This window comes from Sciurus carolinensis, chromosome 6 (genome assembly GCF_902686445.1).
Source record: "Sciurus carolinensis chromosome 6, mSciCar1.2, whole genome shotgun sequence".
NCBI lineage: Eukaryota > Metazoa > Chordata > Mammalia > Rodentia > Sciuridae > Sciurus > Sciurus carolinensis.
In genome coordinates, this window is record NC_062218.1 from 107,675,310 (window position 1) to 107,695,878 (window position 20,569).

Sequence of the window (20,569 nt, forward strand, 5' to 3'; positions counted from 1 at the left end):
AGGAAAACAGCAGAAAGAAATTTGCATTTGGGCAATTGAAACAGAAACTTACTGCAGACTTTTCAGCATGTTATTGCCAATTTCAACTTTTGTTTTCTTTTACCCATTCAAACATGGTTACTATGGCGTGAATACTACCTGTCCCAGGCATTGCTGACTCACCAGAGTGTACTTTGATTTGGTTTAAAGAAATAATCTCTCTTTTTAAACCAACAGAATGCCTATTAATTGAAACTGAAGGTCTACAATTGAGAATAATTTACCTAAATTTATACTTCTTGAAATCAATAAAAGATTCAAGAATATGCCTATCTTCCTAAATTCTAGCAAATAAAAAGGAATATAACACCTAAATTCAATGTGTGAAACTTGTTTGGGTCAGATTCAAGCAAATCAGCTCTTAAACACATTTTTGTGACAATGGGGGAAGACTGATTAAGGGCTGTTGCCACAATCCTAGTTGGGTTCCCCAGGAAGCAGACTCTAAAATGATTACTTGGTCTACAGGATCCCCCGTAAGGAATAGTGATGGGAACTTAGCAGTAGCCCGATGGACCCCCACAGGAGGCCTGGAGCCAGAATGGCCTTGCAGGTTTGTCCTATGTTGGGCCAAGATGACCAGGCTTCCCTGGCATGAATTAGTCACTGGGTATAGGCCACTCTGGGACATACAAAGAGTGTCCCTGTGCCTGAGGAAAACCCTGAAGGGGCTGACACTGAGGGCTGTCTGAGGACAGCGCTCACAGTTCCTGGGGCCCCATGTCCCTTATAGAAGGACTTTGTCATCCAAGACCGACCTGCATGACTATCACAGCGTCCACCATGATGGGGCATGAGCTGTTCATGTGCTGCATGTGATTACATGCTTATGCTGGAACATGCCCTTAGTCCTTTCAAGATGTAATAGAGGAGTGAAAAGATATGAGGAATTTACCTTTAAGTATTTCAGCAAGAAAAAAGTTGAAAAAGAAACGTAAGAAGTTAGATGAAGCAAATGTAGCCAAATCTTGATATTCACATCTGGGTGATGGGTATCTGGGATTTGGTTTATAATTTTCTACTTTGAGAGTAACCAAAAACTTATATAATGAACATTAAACAAAAGTATAAGAATGAAAATGATTCTAAGCAAGCAGGTGAATCTTACATCTAATTAGAATATTGGTTTTAGCTCAATGGACAGTTCTCAAGGCTAAAAAACAAAAAATGTTCAAAATCCACTAGATGAGATGTAAGCCAATTCTCCATCATCTCTCAAATCCTGCGGCGCGTTCACTTCTCAAGGTGTGTGACTTTTCCGTTGGCTTGGATGACCTCTTCCCATGAATGGATGGTGCCATTCTGACCACCAGCAGCCTGGAGGGGCTACTGGATGCAGCAGGACTTGGATGCAGTTGCGCCCCCAGGATTGGGATTCCCCCCAGGCTGGTTTCCAGAGGCTGCTGTAACCAGGAAAGAACATGGCAAATTAAAAGGAGTCTGCCGCCAGTCATGTGGTGCACACCTGGAATTCCAGAGGTTCAGGGGGCTGAGGCAGGAGGATCAAAAGTTCAAAGCCAGCCTCAGCAACTTAGTGAGGCCCTAAGCAACCCAGTGAGACTCTGTCTCCAAATAAAATTAAAAGGGCTGGGGATGCGATCAGTGGTTAAGCATCTCTGGGTTTGAGGCTGCAGTGGGCTTGTCCTTTGATCTGGTTTGGACTAAGAGTTGAAAACTGAAGGGCTTAAGGAAACCAAAGATAACCACCCATGTGGAAGGCAAACCACGTGTCAAGAGAACCAAGGGAGCCGAGAATATTTTCTTGAACAAGAAAAATAACAGAATCCCAGGTGCCATGGCACACACCTGAAATCCTAGCTACTTGGGAGCCTGAGGCAGGAGAGTCACAAATTAAAGCCCAACCCAGGAGACCCTGTCTCAAGATAAGAAATAAAAAGGACTGGGAATGTAGCACAGTGGCAGAGCACCCCCTGGGCCCAGTGGCCCCGCTGCCACCACTGCCAAATAGCTCAGAGATGACAACAAATGAGGATCCATACTTGGCACCAATGTCTGGAAAATGTGGGGATGAGGTGGGGAGTATACACTGTGACAAACTGGAGAGACCCCCTCTCTCATCCAAAGGGGGCAGTTCCCACTCTGCTTCAGTCACTTATGCAGAAATGCAACTGATGTGACCAGACCTTGATCTTTTAAAGAGAAAAGCTGGAAATCTGGATTTAAAAAATCTGAACTACCCAAATTTAAAATGTGGACTGATTTTAAATTGACGTTTAAAAAAAAATGCAGGGGTTAGGGTGTTGCTCAGTGGCGGGTCACTTGCCTAGCATGTGTAAAGTCCTGAAAGTTCTTAGCACTGCAATTACACACACACACACACACACACACACACACACACACACACACACATTTGCAAAATGCAGGCCACAAGGTTGCCTGCCACAAACCCCAAAGATAGTTTATGTGAATTAGAGAAAGGTACTTCTTCCTCCAGATACTTTGCTACCATTTTCTGGAAAATTGTAGCTATACATGTGTGATGACTGTGATATGTAGGACGCCCATGGAGGTGTGAAAAGAGCAACTTGTAAAACTCTCGGGGTGGGTTCATATTTGCAGCTGCCCACGTAGAATCATATCTCAGTGCCCAGAGCAGCGCAGAGCTGTGGACCTGACTGCATTCATTAAGAACCATGTGTAAGAGGGACAGTGTGCAGAGGATGTCACTCAGGTTGGGGCAGGGACTGGAAGCCAAGTCCTTTGAGGAGTCAAAGAAATGACTAGAGGCGGTGGCACGGTGCTGTCACCAGGAAAGAGTTGGAGTAGACAAATCCCATTTGAAGCTAGATGGAAGCTTCAACAAAGAGGAAAATTTAAGTTCAAGAAAGACCTAACAGTGGTGCTGAATGAGCGTGTCGTGTCAGTTACGGAGCTCTCTGTCCCAGGTAGTAGGCAAGCAAAGGCTTTGTATAGACAGGATTCCGAAGGCTGGAAACTTGGTCTCTAACATTCCTTCCAAATGACCTTTTTAGTTCTTTCCTTTGCCTTGGGGTGAGGGTGGGGTGCCCACAACCTTAGGTCAGCTCTACCTGGGAGGCTGGAGCATCCCTTGGCCTTAGTCTGATAACCAGGCCCTGCCACCTAACTGACTGTGACCTCTGGCCTTGGTGCCCTCCTACACAGAATGGGGACAGTGAGCAGGTGAGGCACGTTTGTTCGGGGTTCCCATCTCCCCTGGGCAGACCTTGCTGGGCCTCCTGCTGCTTCTGCTTCTCCTCCTCCAGCGCCTTCATCTTGGCCTCGTACTCGTCAGCGAGCGCCTTCCATTCCTTGCGGTTGTTGGTGATCCCGTCCAGCATGGGGGTGATCTCCTCATGGAAACGAGAGAATTCCTGGGGGGGGGGGAGAGAGAGAGAGAGAGAGAGAGAGAGAGAGAGAGAGAGAGAGAGAATGAGCCTCTCTCCCCAGGGGCCCTGTTTGAGGTCAAGGGACAGTTGGAAATGCAGGGCACCAAATGCGCTGCCTCTGGATGCAGGGGCACCCACAGGGCCTCGCATCCACAGGATCCCTGATCTCTTCCTCTCCAGGCTAACGTGCTCTGCACAGCCCAACCCTTCAGGGGGAGGTGCCAACCCTCACCAGTGTGCCCACTCCCTCCGCACCCCAAGGCCCTCTGCCCTTCTCCACCTGAGCCCTCGGGCACTCCAAGTCTCTCAGTTCCTGAATGTCCTCTGTCGGTGGGCTTCAAGCAAGCTGTTCCCTTTGTAGGAATGCTCCAATCTCTCCTCCTTCCCTGACACTTTCACTTACTCTTCACTTTCAGGGGAACCCCTCTGACTCCCTATGTAAATCAAATTTCCTATTGGATGCTCCCAAAGCCCCCTCCCACTTATTTGGTACTGGGAATTGAACCCAGGGGCCCTCACCACTGAGCAACATCTCCAGTCATTTTTATATATAGTTCTCCTTTGATCCTGGGAGGCTCCCGGGATGTAAGAAAATAAAATCTGCCACTCCTACGTGGATAGGGGAGCAAACAGATGCAGATGGGAGGAGTGGATTTTCGCTGGTAAGGACTCATAATGGCAGAGTCCCCGCCAGAGCCAGTCGTGCTCAGAGATGCCTGGGTTGGGGTTTAGGCTCTGCCATAAGCTCTGTGACCTTGGGCAGGTCACTTTCAGTCAGAAATTAGAAGAGTAACTCTACCTACTCTAAGGGCGGCTGTGATCATGCAGGTAAAGCCCAATCTCCCTCATTTCATCATAATGCCTCTGGTAGAGTGAGTGTCACTCTGGTCCATTGCCCCATGGACCAGAGGGCCCCAATAGGTCTGCATTACACCAGATATGCTCTCGGGACCTCTGGGGGCATTTGCACTTCTTCCTAGGGGAGAGTGGCTGTCTACAGAGCAGAGAGTCCTGGATTACTGTGTCTGGGCTCTTATCCTGCCTCGTGGCTGTGTCCAGGGAAGGTGGCCCTGGCATTACTCATCTCTAAACTCTGTCTCCTCACAGTCATGTCCCTGAAATAAAAATTTTAAAGGGGAGTGGACAGTAGTGGTGCATTGGAAGCAGTGGATTTCTTCAGAAGGAGACTCTAACCTTGAACATGAGCTCCAAGAACAATTCTGGACTCTAGGCACAGTGACTTTGGCCTATTGCATTTCAACCAATTTAGGAGGCTGTGTGTGTGCTCTGTCCTCTTCCCCTGTCTGAAACCAGGCTGAGTCATCTGGCCCACAATGATTTTCTGAACAGCTAAGGTGTGCTAGCTCCAGCCTGGGGATATAATCACCCAGTCCTCCTGGGGCTGTCCTGAAGTCCAAATGCTCTCTGAGATGCAAAAACCTCTGTAAAGTATCACCCCCTGGTCATCTTGCCAGGGTTTATTATCCCTGATGTCTTCAGGAATCCCAGGTTGATCAAAGACATCTATTTGGGTTTGAGGAAGCCAAGGGCCTACCTTATAGACAAAGGTGCAGACAAAGTCAATGAAGCCGACTTGAAGCTTAGGGAGTTCGTCTGCCTTGTTTCTGTCCATCATGGGCTGTCATGGGGAAGAAAGAGTTAACTGCACTGGGCAGTAAGAAGAACCCAAGCTACCTATGAAGCATTCTTGCTAAAAAGAGATAAATAGTTAAAAGTTAAACTAAATTCAAATCCTAAACTCACTAAGTTTTCAGATCTGACTAGCAGTTTGCAAGAAGTGAGAGGGAATAGGGACCATGTCAAATGACACCCTAGAGATAAAATCTACCTGATTCAGAATGTCTTCATTCAACAAGTAAAGGGCATACAAAAAAAAAAAAATGCCTGGAAGCAGGTGGGTAGGGGGAACAAGCTAGTTGATCAAAAGAGACTTAAGCGATATAATAACTGGGGGCAGTGTGTTCCTTGATTGGATCCTGATTTTAACAAATCAACAGAATTCTTTTTCTCAATCATGAATAAAAGAGCAGAGATTGGGAATTAGATGATATTAGAGTATAATTATTAATCTTGTGAGTCTGATGATGATATTGTGGTTACATGTATGTTTTTGTCTATATACTTTTTCAGTGGTGGTGTTAGGGATTGAACCCAGGGCCTTGTACATACTAGACAAGCACTCTACCAACTAAGCTATAGCCCCAGCCCTGGTTATATACTTTTTTCTTTTTAACCAGGGATTGAACTCAGAGGCACTTAACCACTGAGCCCCATTCCCAGCCCTTTTTAAATATTTTATTTAGAAATAGGATTTCGCTAAGTTGCTGAGGCTGACTTTGAACTGTCGATCCTCCTGCCTCAGCCTCAAGAGCTGCTGGGATTTCAGACTTGTGCCACTGCACTTGGCTTATACATGTTTTTGTCTGTATTAAACTTTTATCTCTTAATAATACATACTAAAGTATTTATGGAAGAAATGACAATGTCTGTGATTTAAAATACTCTGGTCAAAAGAAAAAAATAAATGCATTGGAGGGGAAGGGAATAGATAAAACAAGAACGGCAGTCTGCTGCTATTTGTTGACTTTGACTGATGGGTACACAGAGTTCATCAATTATTCTCTTTACATTTAAAAATGTTAAAAAGAACTGAAAATCTTTTTTTTTTTTTTTTGTACTGGAGATTGAACCCATGGTGCTTAATCACTGAGCCACATCTCCATCCCTTTTTATATTTTATTCAGAGACAGGGTCTTACTGAGTTGCTTAGGCCTTCACTAAATTGCTGAGACTGGCTTTGAACTTGCAATCCTCCTGCCTCAGCCTCCTGAGTCACTGGGATTACAGTTGCGCAACACCACACTCAGAAAGAACTGCAACCCTTGTTGGTCCTCACTACTCCTGTTCATGACCCTACCTGATCTCCCATTTTCACTCTCTCTTATGGGGGTCCCTCACCCCTACACACTCAAGGTTTAGCTGGTCCCCCCATCAGGGATTTGCACCCTCTTCTCCAAACTCTTCTACTTCCTGGATCTGCTCTCAGGGCCTTCGGACACCCTGTATCTGGCCTCCCCACCTCTTGCAGGAAGCCAGTTGACTGTCCCAGCCAAGATAACTTTTAAGTGTGACAGGCTCACAGCTGCATGAGGACGTCCTCTGTGCTCTGCACTGTGTAGGAGTCTACACTGCTGGCACTGAAAGAGTGACCTCAGTCATGGCATCCACTTGAAAGGCTCTACGTAGCTGAGTGAGTCAAGGACACTTGCACCAGAACAAGGTCCTCCAACAGGAGGGCTTATCAGAGCACATGTAGCTAGGCCCCACCCTGAGCTGCTGCAAAGCAAGGCCTGTGAATTTGCATCTCTAACCTGTTCTCAAGGAATGAGGTCGAGGGCTGCAGGGACCAGCATTGGGGTAAGGTCGTGTCTGTGATGAGGTCATACATCTCTGTGCAGGGGGTCATGGGTTTGGGTCAGGATGAGAGCACATGTGCCTAGCATCCAGCTGACGTCCCCTGTCTACTCACAATGGGATTCTGCTGCAGCACTGTACGTTCCAGGTCACCTTGCTCCCAGAACTCCGCAGCCACCAGCAGAGCCACCTGCAACAGATAGACCCCATCACTCTCACTCTCTCTCTCTCTCTCTCTCTCTCTCTCTCTCTCTCTCTCTCTCTCTCTCTCTCTCTCTTTCTCTTTCTCTCTCTCTCTCTCTCCAGGTCAGATCCCCAACTCCAATCCTCCTGTTCTTGCTCCCACCCCCACGTGTGTTTCCAACTCAGCAAAAAAGATAAACCCACTCCGCCCTGCCACCCCCACTTATTCATTCTGATGAAAAACCAGAAAGCGATTCTCCTGTCTTGGTAGGGGAGGGTGAGCAAAGGTGTGCGGGCTCTGGGTCAGGGCTGAAGACTCCAGGCCCCATCACCTGCCGTCAGCAGGACTGGGGCTCCCCGCCTCTTGGTTTAGGAGAAGTCCATACCTTGCTCTGTACTTCCCAGGGCTTGGTGATGGCTGAGAGATCACAGGCAGTCATCATCATGGCCCTGGGCACAAAGGACATTTCCATCATACCAAGGCCATTTCAGGCTGCGTGTATGGTTAATTCACTACTCTCTCTTTCACTGTCCCCCAGTAGTAGGTGACTTTACCCTGTCGTAAGGACAGGGCTCACTTCCCTGTTGGATCCGGGTCAGGCTTTGAAGTCAGACAGAGGTTTTATTCCTGCCTCTTGGCTATCAGAGATTTGACATTAAACCCGGAAACCAACCTCTCTAAGCCTGTCTGATGATAATGGTAGTTCCCTCACTGGGTAAGTATGACATTAAAGGAGACAATATATGTAAAAATCTCTGTGTAGTGTCTGGACACAGTATGTGCACAAGAAACACATAATTGCATTTTGATTCCGTATTAGGCACCATTCTAGATACTGAATAACCATCAATTTTATTTTACTTTATTTTGGGGGTGGGTACTAGGGATTGAACTCAGGGACACTCAACCACTGAGCCACATCTCCAACCCTATTTTGTATTTTATTTAGAGACAGGGTCTCACTGAGTTGCTTAGGCTTGCTTTTGCTGAGGCTGCCTTTGAACTCACGATCCTCCTGCCTCAGCCTTCTGAGCCCCTGGGATTGATTACAGGTGAGCACCATCGTGCCCAGCTCCATCAATTTTATTTAAATCTCATCACACCTGCAGTCCCTCTCCCTTGCCTAGTGTGAACAGTAATGTTTCTCAACCTTTTCTCGTTACTGTTCCCTTCCCCAACTGCCAAAGATCCTTTTTAGTTATTCTTTTTCTGAACTTGCCCTCACCATGAACTCTTAATTCCACAAATACACTGTATTCTGCTCGGAGAGCCACAGACCATGTACCATCTAAGATCTTTTCCTCCTCTTCTCAAGAATCACCTTAGGCTCCACCAGAGGCCACCGGTCCTTGTTGAAAAGGCATGGGGTAGAGAGCAGCAGGACCCGCGGAGCAAGGGCCCTGCACCTGAAGCAGAGCAGAGGCCAGGGGAAGGAAGAAAGGGTCCATGAACGCTTAACAGAGTTTTGCACTGATGGAAAGGCGAGACAGGTGTCCGTACATGGTGGATAGAATATAATATGAAAGTGAGGAGACAGAAACAAGGAATTGGAGCAAGAGGGGCAGCTGCAATTTGAGAAGGCATTTCAGAGAGGACAATCCAGGGCCATGTGGTGTGCACCCTGTAAGCAGAGGGTATGGAAGGTTCACAGCATACCAGAGCTGTGCTGTAGGAAGGTGTGTGGGAGCCCACAGAAGAGCTGAAGGGAGAAAGTGGGAAAGAAGGAGGGGAGATGCTTCAGCAGCCCAGGCAGCAGCAGCAGCAGGGCTGCTGGGCTGAGCTGCAGCAGCATCTGCCTGCAGCAGGGAGCGCCAGAGGCGGGACAACCTGATTTGGTGACACCCACTGGGCAGTGACTGGGGAGAGGGAACAGTTAGAGGAGGTTGGAGCTCTGGATTTAACTTGCTGCTTGACTGATTTTGCAATTAATCAACTGAACCTGACTCATTTCACAGAAGCTAGTCTGGGAGGCTGTAAGAAAATGTCACTCACCAAGTATTAAGAAGTTTAAATAAAAGTTTTAATTACATTGGCCTCAAAAATTCACATAATTCTTTTCTAAAATATAATTTTAGTTATTGATGGACCTTTATTTAATTTATTTATTTATTTATATGTGTTGCTGAGGATTGAAACCATAGTCCCACACATGCTAGGCAAGTTCTTTACCACTAAGCCACAACTCCAGCCTCCACATAGTTCTTTAAGCTTTCAGAAATAGCAACATTTCTTAGTAATACTTTCATGCTTTATAATAACTTTAGAATATGTGGCCTACAAGCCCAAAAAACCAAAGGCCAAATGTTTCCTATGATAAATGAATGACAATACATAACGAGGAGTGGTGGTGGGCGGAGTGGGGGGAAGAGAAGAATGAAGGAACTGTGGGTGGTGTAGAGGAAAATGGGGCGAGGGGGGTGGGGGAAGGAAAGATAATGGACTGAGACAGACAGTATTACCCTATGTACATGTATGATTACATGAATGGGGTGAATCTACATTGTGTACAACCATAGAAATGAAAAGTTGTACCCCATTTGTGTACAATGAATCAAAATGCAGTCTGTAAAAATAAAAGTTAAAAAAAAAAGAATACGTGGCCTGGCTTAGGGACAAGTGTCATGGGCATGTGAAGCTCACTAGCAAATAAATTAAATCAATCATGCTCAGTCATGCATACAAGAGTCTCTGGTTTCCTGGTAACTGTCATTGTCTGTATGTTCAGTCCACGGATGTGGCTTCAGGGGAGCACTGGATGTTCGTTTTTCTTGATGAAAGAGATCACATGAAAAACACTCCCAGAAGGTGGGGAAATATCCCCAACCGTTTTATAGTCAGAGATTTGGTGTGTGCACAGGATGGGGGACAGACACCGAGGTGCCAGAACAGCCACTCAGAAACCTCAGGCCCTAAAGACAAGGCATACATTCATGCAGCACCGTCGCCACACATAAATTGGAGCCCCGGGTGCAGGGCTGGGCATGAGAGGTCTGCCAGAGCTCCCAGTCACTGAAAAAAAAAAAAAATCCAAAGGTGAGAGCAACCAGCTCAGTCCAGAAGGCATCTAAGAGATGACAGTAGAGCAGGGACTTGGGGGTGCATAGGAGCTCTTGGGTACGGATTAAAGCTCAAGTCTCCCCAAATTCATGTTAAATTCCTAACACCAATGTGATGGTATTAGGAAGTGGGATCCTTGAAGGTAATTAGTTTCACATGAGGTCATGAGGGTTGAGCCCCCATGATGGATTAGTGCTCATATAAGAAGTGAAAGAAACCTCAGAGCTTCCTTTTTCTGCCACGTGAGGGTATAGTCAGAGGCAGCTGTCTGCAGCTAGGAAGCCTGCAGCAAGAACCAACTCTGGCTGGGTGTGGTGGCACACATCTGTAATCCTACTGACTGGGGAGGCTGAGGCAGGAGGATTGCAAGTTCAAATGCAACCTTAGCAACTTAGCAAGGACCTATGCAACTTAGGTCTCAAAACAGAAAAATAAAAAGGCTGGAGATGTGGCTCAGTGGTAGAGTATCCCTGGATTCAATCCCCACCCCACCCCACCCCAATTAAAGAAGAAGGGCTAATTCTGCAGGAACCTTGATCTTGGACTTCTAGCCTCCAAAACTGTGAGAGATAAATGTCTAGATTGTTCAAGTCACTCAGTCTACGGATATTTTTATGACAGCTCAAACTAACTATGACGCTCTCTAGGATGGGGGCAGAAGAAAGAGTACCATGGCAAAGCATGGGGACAGTGGAGAGCATGGGGACAGGAGGCCATCAGGAGGGAGACCACAGGGAGCATTCTATTGTGTGCATATATGTGTGCCAGATGCCACGTGGGGGTGAGTTTACATGGTCCCTGCACTCAAGAGCTTGCAGATATGATGGGGATCAGCACATTTATCCTCAAAATGTATGTAAATAGATAAACAACTGCTCTGGAGGAAAAAAGGTCCATTCTTGGGGATGACAATGTGGATCTGGGAGGTTAAGAAGGGTTTTCCTGATGAAGTGTCCCTTGAGCTGACAACTGTAGGATATGAAACCATTAACTTGATAAAGACAGGATGAAGGAAAAATTTTAGATGCATTCTAGGTAAAGAGAATGAATGCCTGGTGACAGAGCCCTGGTGAAGGAAGCCTGGCACCAAAAAGATGCTGGAAGAAGGGAGGAGCTCAGTGAACAGGAGGGAGCCATGGTAGAGGAGCCCCAGTGATGTAAAGGCACAGCCCAGGCAGAGCCTTGCAGAGGGAGGGGCAGGTCTGCATCTTCAGGGCAACAGGAAGTCACTGAGCATTTGAGCAGAAGAGCGACACGGTCAGATTTGCAAAATCACTGCAGAGGGGACAGGGCATACTTGGAGAGTCCAGCAAGGAAGTCATTGCAAAATCTGGGCAAGACATGGAGGTGGTGATAGAGAGCAGTGTCCAGGTAGACATGGCATCTAAGAAGTAAGCTTAGCCAGGCACAGTGGCACATGCCTGTAATCCCAGAGGTTTGTAGAAGAGTCACAAATTTGAGGTCAGCCTCAGCAACTTATCCAGACCATGTCTCAAAATAAAAAAGGTCTGGAGATGAGGATCAGGGATGGAGCATTCGCCTTGCATGTCTGCAAGGTCCTGGGTTCAATCCCCAGTACTTGGGGAAAAGAAAAAAAATTAAAAAGCTGGAATTAAGTAGAGATATAAAAGGGCTTGGAGAAGCCTGGGAAGCCTCACCCCTGCTCTGGAGTCACTGGCCATTCTGGTCCTAGACTAAACATGCTGAAGGAGGGCAACCTGCACGAGAAACTGTTGTGCAAGGATCTAGCTCCAGTCAGTTTGTTCTGGACACATCAAGGCGTTAGGCGTGGGCCTCCAACCACAGGAAGCTCACGACATGAGCACTCTGAGATAAAGCACCGGAAGGACCACTGCAGTTTCCTCACATGAAACCAAAACTACAGATCAAGGGATCTCTGAAATAAGAAGAGTTTATTGAGCCATTACAGATGTTAGCCAGGAAGAGGGTCAGGCTCTGGGACAAGTTCCCACAACTACCAGCAGCAGCCCAGGTGGGAGCTAGAAAATGTCTGCCAGCCAGAGTAAAGAGCAGAGTTAAGAGCATTTTTGAATTTGGGGGAATGAAAGCACAGTTACCCACATTGACTAGAGACAAGAGGGGTGGGCAATGTGAAGTGGGTAAAGTTTGGGAATAGGATAGTGTGCGTGGAGAGGTACCTGCTTCTCCGTTGGGGCTGTAAGTAGAATGTGATGGCACCTTCAAGGTCATTCTCCTGGGGTTTTGAGTCAAGGTTTCAATTAACATATATTTGGGAACATGGAATAGATTTTTTTGAGGGGGGCAGAACTGGGGATAGAATCCAAGGAAGGGCATTTTACTTGTGAGCTTCATCCCCAGTCCCTTTTATTTCCTTCTATTTATTTTGAGACAGGTCTCTCTAAGTTACCTAGGCTAGCCTCAGACTTGTGATCCTCGTGCCTCATCCTCCAGAGTCACTGGGGTTACAGGCATGCACCACCACACCTGAGCAGGAACACAGAGTAGATTTTGTGTGTGTGTTCGTTTGGCTGAAGCCCTTAGCTGAGTAGTTTCTCCTATTATCTCTCCTCTTCCCTATTCCCCACCTTATAACTAAATTTAGGACCTCTCAGAATGTTTCTCTTTATCACAATTCAATTCAATCCCAACGCTAACCTCCTGGAGTTAGCTCTGACTCCACAGGTAGAAGGATTCAGGCCACCCTTGCTTCAGAGGCTGACTATGTGTCTCATCCCATGTCACCACGTATCTGTCTCCCTTGGCTACCAAATTAGAATGAGGAGATCTCCATAATCCCCTTTCAGGTTCAATGATTTTCTGGATCAGCTCACAGAACTCATGGAAACACCTTACTTCCACTTACCAGTTTATTATAAGGGATGGAGCTCAGGAAGATCCAGATGACAGAGAAGCAGGGTAGAAGAAGGGGAGCAAGCAGGGCTTTCAGAGCCTCTTCAGACATGCGAGTCTCCCTGTGCCTGCCAACCCAGAAGTTCTCTAAACTCCCAGGTGTAGAGGTTTCCATGAGGTTTTGTCACGCAGGCATGACTGCTTACACCATGAGCCACTGGTGATGACCCCATCTCCAGCCTCTCCCTCCCTAGAGGTTGGAGGTGGGGGTGATATACCAAATTTCTAACAAAGTCCTGGTCTTTCTAGTGACCAGCCCCCATCATGAAGTTACCTAGGGTCTTGCCAAGAGTGACCTCATTAGAACAAAAGATACTCCATCACTCAGGAAATTCCAAGGGTCTGAAGAGCTCTGTGTGAGGAACTGGGACAAAGACCAAATATATATATGTCTTATTATACCACAGGAAGTGCCTACCACCACCTCCTACCTAAGCAATGCTGCAGAGCACTCCGCCTACCTGCAACTCAAGAAATCCACAAAATAGGTACTAGCCGGGGAGAAACTGGGGAATACAGCAAAAGATATGCTGAGTCTCAAAAGAGAAGTGCCCATGAACTGCTGGAATGCAGGAACACCCAGGAACCTTGGAACCTTTGAAATGCAAAACCCAGCCCTCATCCTTGGCCTCTATCCTTGCTCGAAACACGTAACACAATTCGAGGGCAGTGCGCAAGCGCAGGGAATACTCGTGTGTGGAGAGCAGGCTGTGCCCTTCTCTGAGTTCTAATAATGCTAATAAGAATGTGCACTTGTGAATTTATTGAATGAATCAGAAGCACATGGATGCAGGGGCTTATCAAACTCATACTGGAAAAACCAGGCCCACGAGTTGGGCCATTGTCCTCGTTGAGCAGCTGAGGACCTGAGGCTCAGAGAGGTGAAGTAACTGACCCAAGGTCATGCCACCAAGGCAGTGAGAGCTAAGACTGGAACCCAGGCTGTCTGTCACCAGAGCCACCAGTGCTCCACTCTACCCAGAAGAGGAGCAGTTCTAATTACACATCTAGTGGATGGACCCTGAACTGCTCTATAGAGTGCTTCCCAGGAGATATATCACCATCCGAAGGCATTTTCGATGGTCACCACTGGAAGGAGGGGCTGCTCCTGGCATCTAGTGGTGGAGACCCAGGGATGCTGCTCAACATCCCACCAGCCCTCATGACGAAGAGTTAATGGCCCCAAATTTCCATAGTGCTCAGGTTGCAAAACCCTGCTTTCCAGTTCTTCAACATCTTGAATATACTCACCTTAAACATTTTTGAAAAATGTTTACCATTCTATATGTCTTAAACTGTTTTATCACAGGTTTTAAATATTTGCCAAGGGTCTAATTTATAGCCTATTATAACATTTTGACATTTAAAAATAAAAAATGTCACATCAGTATGTGTGATACTGTGTGCGTGCGTGCGTATATATGTGTGTGTGTGTGGTACAGGGGATTGAGCTCAAGGGTGCTTTACCATGGAGGTATGTCCCTATACCTTTTTATTTTTTATTTTGAGACAGGGTCTCTCTAAGTTCCTTAGGCTGGCTCCAGACGTGAGGTCCTCCTCTTGCAGCCTCCGGAGGCAGTGGGATTGCAGGTGTGAACCACCATGCCTGACTACATCATTCTTTAAGTCCAAAGGAATCTAAAGAGCATAGCAATTTGATACCAACCCATCATCCATGATAAAAACATACAAACAAGCTTTTCTCCTTAAACTTGCAGTTCTACTTGACTTCCACCATGGAATTTAATCCTAATATTGTGTGTATACATGTGCATGTATGTCTCTCTGTATGTATACAAACATATGCTTGAGACTCTTTCACTGATAACCCTTTCAAACTCATCTGTAACCAAATATGTTCATTAGTTGGAATTATATAATTAAGATTCTTTTCTTTGACAATGAACCTCTAAGTGTTGAGAATTTTTCTTTTGTATTATGACCCAATTAACCAAAATACCCAAAATATATATTCCTATTTTTATAATAATTGTTAAAACTCAAACTAATTTGTTTTTAGAAATTTACCTTCTAATAAAAAAGAATTTTCTTTTTCTTTTTTTATACTGGGGATTGAACCCATGGGTGCTTTACCAAACACTGAGCTACATCCCCAGGTTTTTTATTTTTTAAGACAGGGTCTCCCTAAGTTACTATGGTTGCCCTCTAACTTGGAATCCTCCTGTCTCAACCTTCAGAGTCACTGGGATTACAGGCGTGAGCCACCGTGCCCTGCAGGATAGAGTTATTTTTTTTAACAATCAGTTAAGGAATGAATACTTCTTATTGCTAGACTGAAATAGAATCAGCATCTATTTTATGCCCATTTTTCATTTTTATAAATGCAAGTACTTAAAACCCCTGGAAATGGAGTTTAGTTACAACAATGTCACTCAATTCTTTGAATTCTTCCAAGTTAACTGTTAAAAAATTATACTGTGATCATTCCGTTGAATGACCTATCGGTTGGCAATCCAATTATGTTCTCTTTTCATTTCACTAAAAGCAAGCTTAAGAATCTTTCACTTCTTTAATTTCTGGGAAGTGTGCCATGAAGATTTAGCCAAGACTTTTCATATAACACCCCTGACATTTTCTCAGCAACACTTGGGTTAGTTGTAGACACTGAGAATGGGTTAGGTAAATTAAAACATTAATTTTAACATATCTTTCCAGTGTTTTTTAATAGAATGCTTTTATCTTATAATGAGTTTCAATTGTTTTCTTCAAGACTTTGAAATTGCAGGTTTCACTTATTTAATTTATGAAAACATTTGCCATACAACATCATAGGAAATGCCCGCCTTTAACTGTCACTAAAGCAGCCAAATCAGGTTTGTTTCTCTCAGAAAGAATTTGACTTCATTTTCAACTCAAATAAGCATATTAGAATGCCTCCTGATTATGCCCACTTTATCTTTAATTTTTAAGGTTTTTTCTTTTATTTTTATCTTTTATTTTTAATTCTAAGGAAGGTAGAGGTAGAAAGATGAACAGGTATGTAGGTAAATTTGGTAGATGAACAGACATGCAAACAGAAGATAGTCAGAAGAGAGATAGTGATGGCATGCACTTGAATGGGAATTGTAACTGGTCCTTCTGCTTCCTGGCCACTGTGAGGTAAATAGGCCTCCTCTGCCATGCATTACCACATGATATACTGTGCCACCACAGGTGCGAAGCAGCAGGTCTAATAGACCATGGATTCTAAACTCTGAAACCATGAGCCAAGATAAACCTTTCCTCTTTTTTCGTTGATTATCTCAGGTATTTGGTTGTAATAACAGAAAGCTAAGACACATAGCTATAGAAGGTAGATAGAAGCCTGGATAAAATCAGGAACTGCCACCTTCAGTACTTATCCTGATGTAATTTTTTTCTCTAATATTATGGTCCCTCGTCAGTGATATGTTCTCTGAAAGAATTATGATTATTAATGGAACTATGATTTTAAATGAAAGATGCCTTTGATCCTGCCAACTCAAAGTATAGCCCAAGACAAAATCCTCCATTCTTGATAGCTCATATTGCTTTTACAATATTTTAGATAAAGCAACAATGAAAGTTTAGGCTGGGTGTATGCCTGTAATCCCAGCAACTAGGGAGGCTAAGACAGGAGGATCACAAATTTGAAACCAGCCTCAGCCACTTAGCGAGGCCCTAAGCAACTTAGCAAGATCCTGTCTCAAAATAAAAAATAAAAAGGTCTGGGTATGTAGCTCAGTGGTAAAGTGCTCCTGGGTTCAATTCCCAGTACAAAAAATAATAATAAAATTTAAACTTAAAAAGGGACCAGTATTTCAAATAATATCTCTGTTTGATGACCCAAAGATTTTTGTACTGGGCCAATGCACTACAAGAAAGTGTAAAATTATGGCTTCACATGTGACTTGGTGGTGGAACACTTGCTTGGTATGCTTGCAGGCCCTGGGTTCCATCCCTTGTATCACCACCTAGTATCATCCACTTTCTTTTGGTAAAGTGGGAGGAAAGGAGGGAATACCACACTCACTGTGCTTCTGCATTCTCAGAGTGATTAGTATTAAGAAAGAGAACACTGATTCCCTTAAGACTGTCAATGCCCATACACGTTCGAAGGTTTTGGGTTCCCTTGGGTATATGTGTGTCTCAGCCTGAAGACTTCTGCTTAAGACTACCTTGATGTTTACAACTGAAGTCCTGCTCCTGACTTTTGAGAAAAATTAAACATCATATCTTTTATATGACATTTCTTTGCAAATGTTGTATGACATTCCTTTGTAGGAATACACTGTAACTTCTGTAATTGGGCACCAGTTGATGGGTACTTAGGATTTTTTTCAATATTTTCTGTGAATACAAATCATGTGGCAATGAATGACTTTATATATCTATATAAAGTCTGAGTATATATATATGTACATATATACATATTTTTAGATATATATATATATATACATATACATATATATATATATATATTTTTTTTTTTTTTTAAGATACTGGGTATAAAACCCAGGGGCGCTTAGCCACTGTGCCACATTCCCGGCCCTTTTTATTTTAAAATTTGAGACAGGGTCTCACTAAGTTGTTGAGACTGGCCTCAAATTTGCAATCCTCCTGCCTTAAACTCCAGAGTTGCTGGGATTAGAGGCATGCATCACCACGCCGGCATGTATGTGCTCTTTGGTGCACATGAGGGTGAATACCTGGTGGGGAAATATGTGGGATTGCTGGGTTGAAGAGTAGGTCATTTGCAATTTTGATGGTACTGTCCATTGTCCTCCATAAGGACTGTGCCTCTTTTATACTTCCACCATAGTGAATGAGATTGCCTGTTTTCCCTGGCTCTGGCAAACACAGTAGATCAAACATTTTCATCTTTGCCAAGAAGGGGGAGAGAACTTGGAATTTGCTGTAGTTGTGTTTTGAACTTCTCTCCAGTAAGGTAGTCATTTTTCATTGGTTTTCATCCCTCTGAAAACAAGTTTTCTGGAAACGTCCATTCATGCCTTTTGACCATTTTCGATTGGGTTAGTCTTTCTTGAATTGTATTAACACTTTACTGAGGAAATTAGTTCTTTTTTTTTTTTTTCTGTTAGAAGAGTTGCAAAATATTTTTACCACTTATCACTTGCATTCTGACTTTGGCCTTGAATTTTTGTGTGTTTTGTGAGGAAATTCTTAATTTTCATGTCATCAAATCTATCCACCTATTTTTATGATGTGAATTTCAGATCATACATAGAGCAACTCACTCTGAAATTATTCTTTTTAATTCTCTCATACTTCTCCCATCTCCTCTCTCTTTCCCTCATTATTTAAAAACTCAGCACACTTTATGAACTTATGCCTTTCTCCATTGGTAGAAGATCTATTTTTAACACATGCATAATCTTTTAAGTGTGTTCCATTGACCTGACCACTTACTCATGCCTAGGACTGAACTGCCTTATTACTGTTCTAGTTCAGAACTTTCTATTGCTGTGTACTTATTCTTCATGAGACTTTTGGAATCAACTTCCTAATTCCTCCCAAAGCACAGTAGGTATTTTTCTTGGAATAACTTTAAATGAATACCTAATTAGGAGAATAGATAACTTCCTAATCTTATGACCATCCCAAGCACACCCAAAAGACCAGTGTGTTCCTTCCACCAATTCAATTCTTCTGTGGTGCCATTTTGAAATGTCTGATGGGGCAGCTCCTGGTCTTCCTGGGAGGAGTCACAACATGAATATGCATCCTTGTTGAGTGGGAGCATGTCACGCTGCTCTGCAGGATCAGGGAACCTTGCAAGAGGCCTGACTGGACAACTAAAGGGCTGCAGCAGGAGCATCTTGCCTCTTGCACTACTTTCCCTGTCCCAGTGGCTGTCTCTTCTATGTGCAGAAGTTTGCAGTGCTTGTGACTTAATCACAGCTCATTTCCACAGAAGGACTGTGGGGATAAATAAACAAGGAAATGCTTCCTTGGGATCTGGGTGATCTTCCCTTGAGACTTTTCTTGATTACCAACATCGATACTGTGGACCCATCAAAGAGAAGCAAGAACCATTTGGCTTGAGCTACATATTTACAAAAAGGCCACAAATCTACACTTCTCACCTCATCATCAATAGAGGTGAATCACAGAAGCATGTTGTGAGAATCAAAAGGAGATACTCACCAAAAACTTAAAACATGGAGTCCCATTACAGACTCCACTGCCAGTACATGCATGCACTATGAATTTCATACAAATCATAAAACTAATTTGTGGATAGCACAACAATATGGCAGGTCATCGTCACATATAAAGGAACACCTAAAAAATTAAACCTATATGTTTTATTTTATTTATTTTTTTGTACTGGGGAGTGAACCCAGGGCACTTTACCACTGAGCTACATCCCCAGTCCTTTTTATTTTTTATTTTGAGACAGGGTGTCACTAAGTTGCTTAGGGCCTCTGCTGAGGCTGGTTTTGAACTTGTGATCCCCCTGCCTCAGCCTCACGAGCAGTTGGGTGGGATTTCAGGTGTGTGCCACTGTGCCTTGCTCAAGCCTACATATTTTAAATGACATATAACTATCACTTAAACCATTTATAGTATAATGGCTTTTTTTTGTTTTATCAAAAACTTAAAAGTTATATCACTTTACCACCTAAATCCTATGTTTTATGATTAAACTACTTCAAATATCATACTTTTTGCATACAGAGAAATAAATGGTATGGTTTCTTTGTATTTTTAGTGCTAAAATAAAGACTAAACTTCTATCATAACTTGTGCTATTTGGTTTGGGCATAACCCCCCGCCCCCATATACTGGAGGACTCCAAAATGGAAGGTGTCCCAGCTCTTTTGAGAGTAGCAAAGGCTACCAGTGCAACCTCCCACCTCACAACCCCAGCTGATGAGGGTCAGGGCTTAACCCCTGTTTCAACTCACATAACGATTTCCTTCCGTGTCTGCTCCAACATCATGTATTGTGTCCATTCCTGTTCATTTTCATATGTCTTGGACTGATCCACAATCTTCTGGAACATCGTCCTTTTCCTACAAAACACACCAGTTTGTTAAAGGAAGCAAGTCTTAGAATAAGGCAATACCTCTGCTGCTAATGCTGTTCCTTTCAGATGGGGACTGAGAAACGGACATTCTTAACTAAACTAGAACCATGGCTGGTAGTAAAGACAGGTTCCAACCCAGACTTTGTACTGATTTGCTATCAGATTTTAGCAAATCTCCTACCTTGGATCTCAGAGTCCTCATCCACAGGATGAGAGGGATGATAACTCACAGGTTTGTAGTAAAGATCAATTGCAACTATGTTATTGTTATTGTAATCATTTGTCTTATTATTTAAGTGAGAAGAAAAAATACCAACTTGAAGTACAGGGCAAGGTCTGTGGCAATGATTGCAATGTCCATCATGTGGATTGCGTGCTCATGCTGTCGGCGGTTGAGGTTTTGAAAGATATTCAGACTCTAAAGATAAAAGGAAAGGGAGATATAGGAAACAATGCTGGTGGTAGTAAGCCACCTCCCAGCAACCACCCTAGATGGTGGGAGTTAATGGCAGCCTAGGCCAATGGAAGTAGGGCTGCCTGGGCATGCTTGGGCTTCTTCTA

At 44.1% G+C, this 20,569-nt stretch overlaps 1 protein-coding gene across 1 annotated transcript in view; it reads right to left on the reverse strand.

Annotated features, from left to right (window-relative positions):
* Window positions 1-525: 525 nt before the first annotated feature.
* Pde6a (phosphodiesterase 6A) overlaps window positions 526-20,569 on the reverse strand; it is a 77,929-nt gene continuing 57,885 nt past the window's right edge. The window contains 7 exon segments of the mRNA XM_047555906.1: window positions 526-1,442; window positions 3,245-3,392; window positions 4,963-5,046; window positions 6,958-7,032; window positions 7,412-7,475; window positions 19,887-19,994; window positions 20,326-20,426. Of these exon segments, the coding sequence (XP_047411862.1) occupies window positions 1,366-1,442; window positions 3,245-3,392; window positions 4,963-5,046; window positions 6,958-7,032; window positions 7,412-7,475; window positions 19,887-19,994; window positions 20,326-20,426 (657 nt within the window). The 3' untranslated portion in view covers window positions 526-1,365.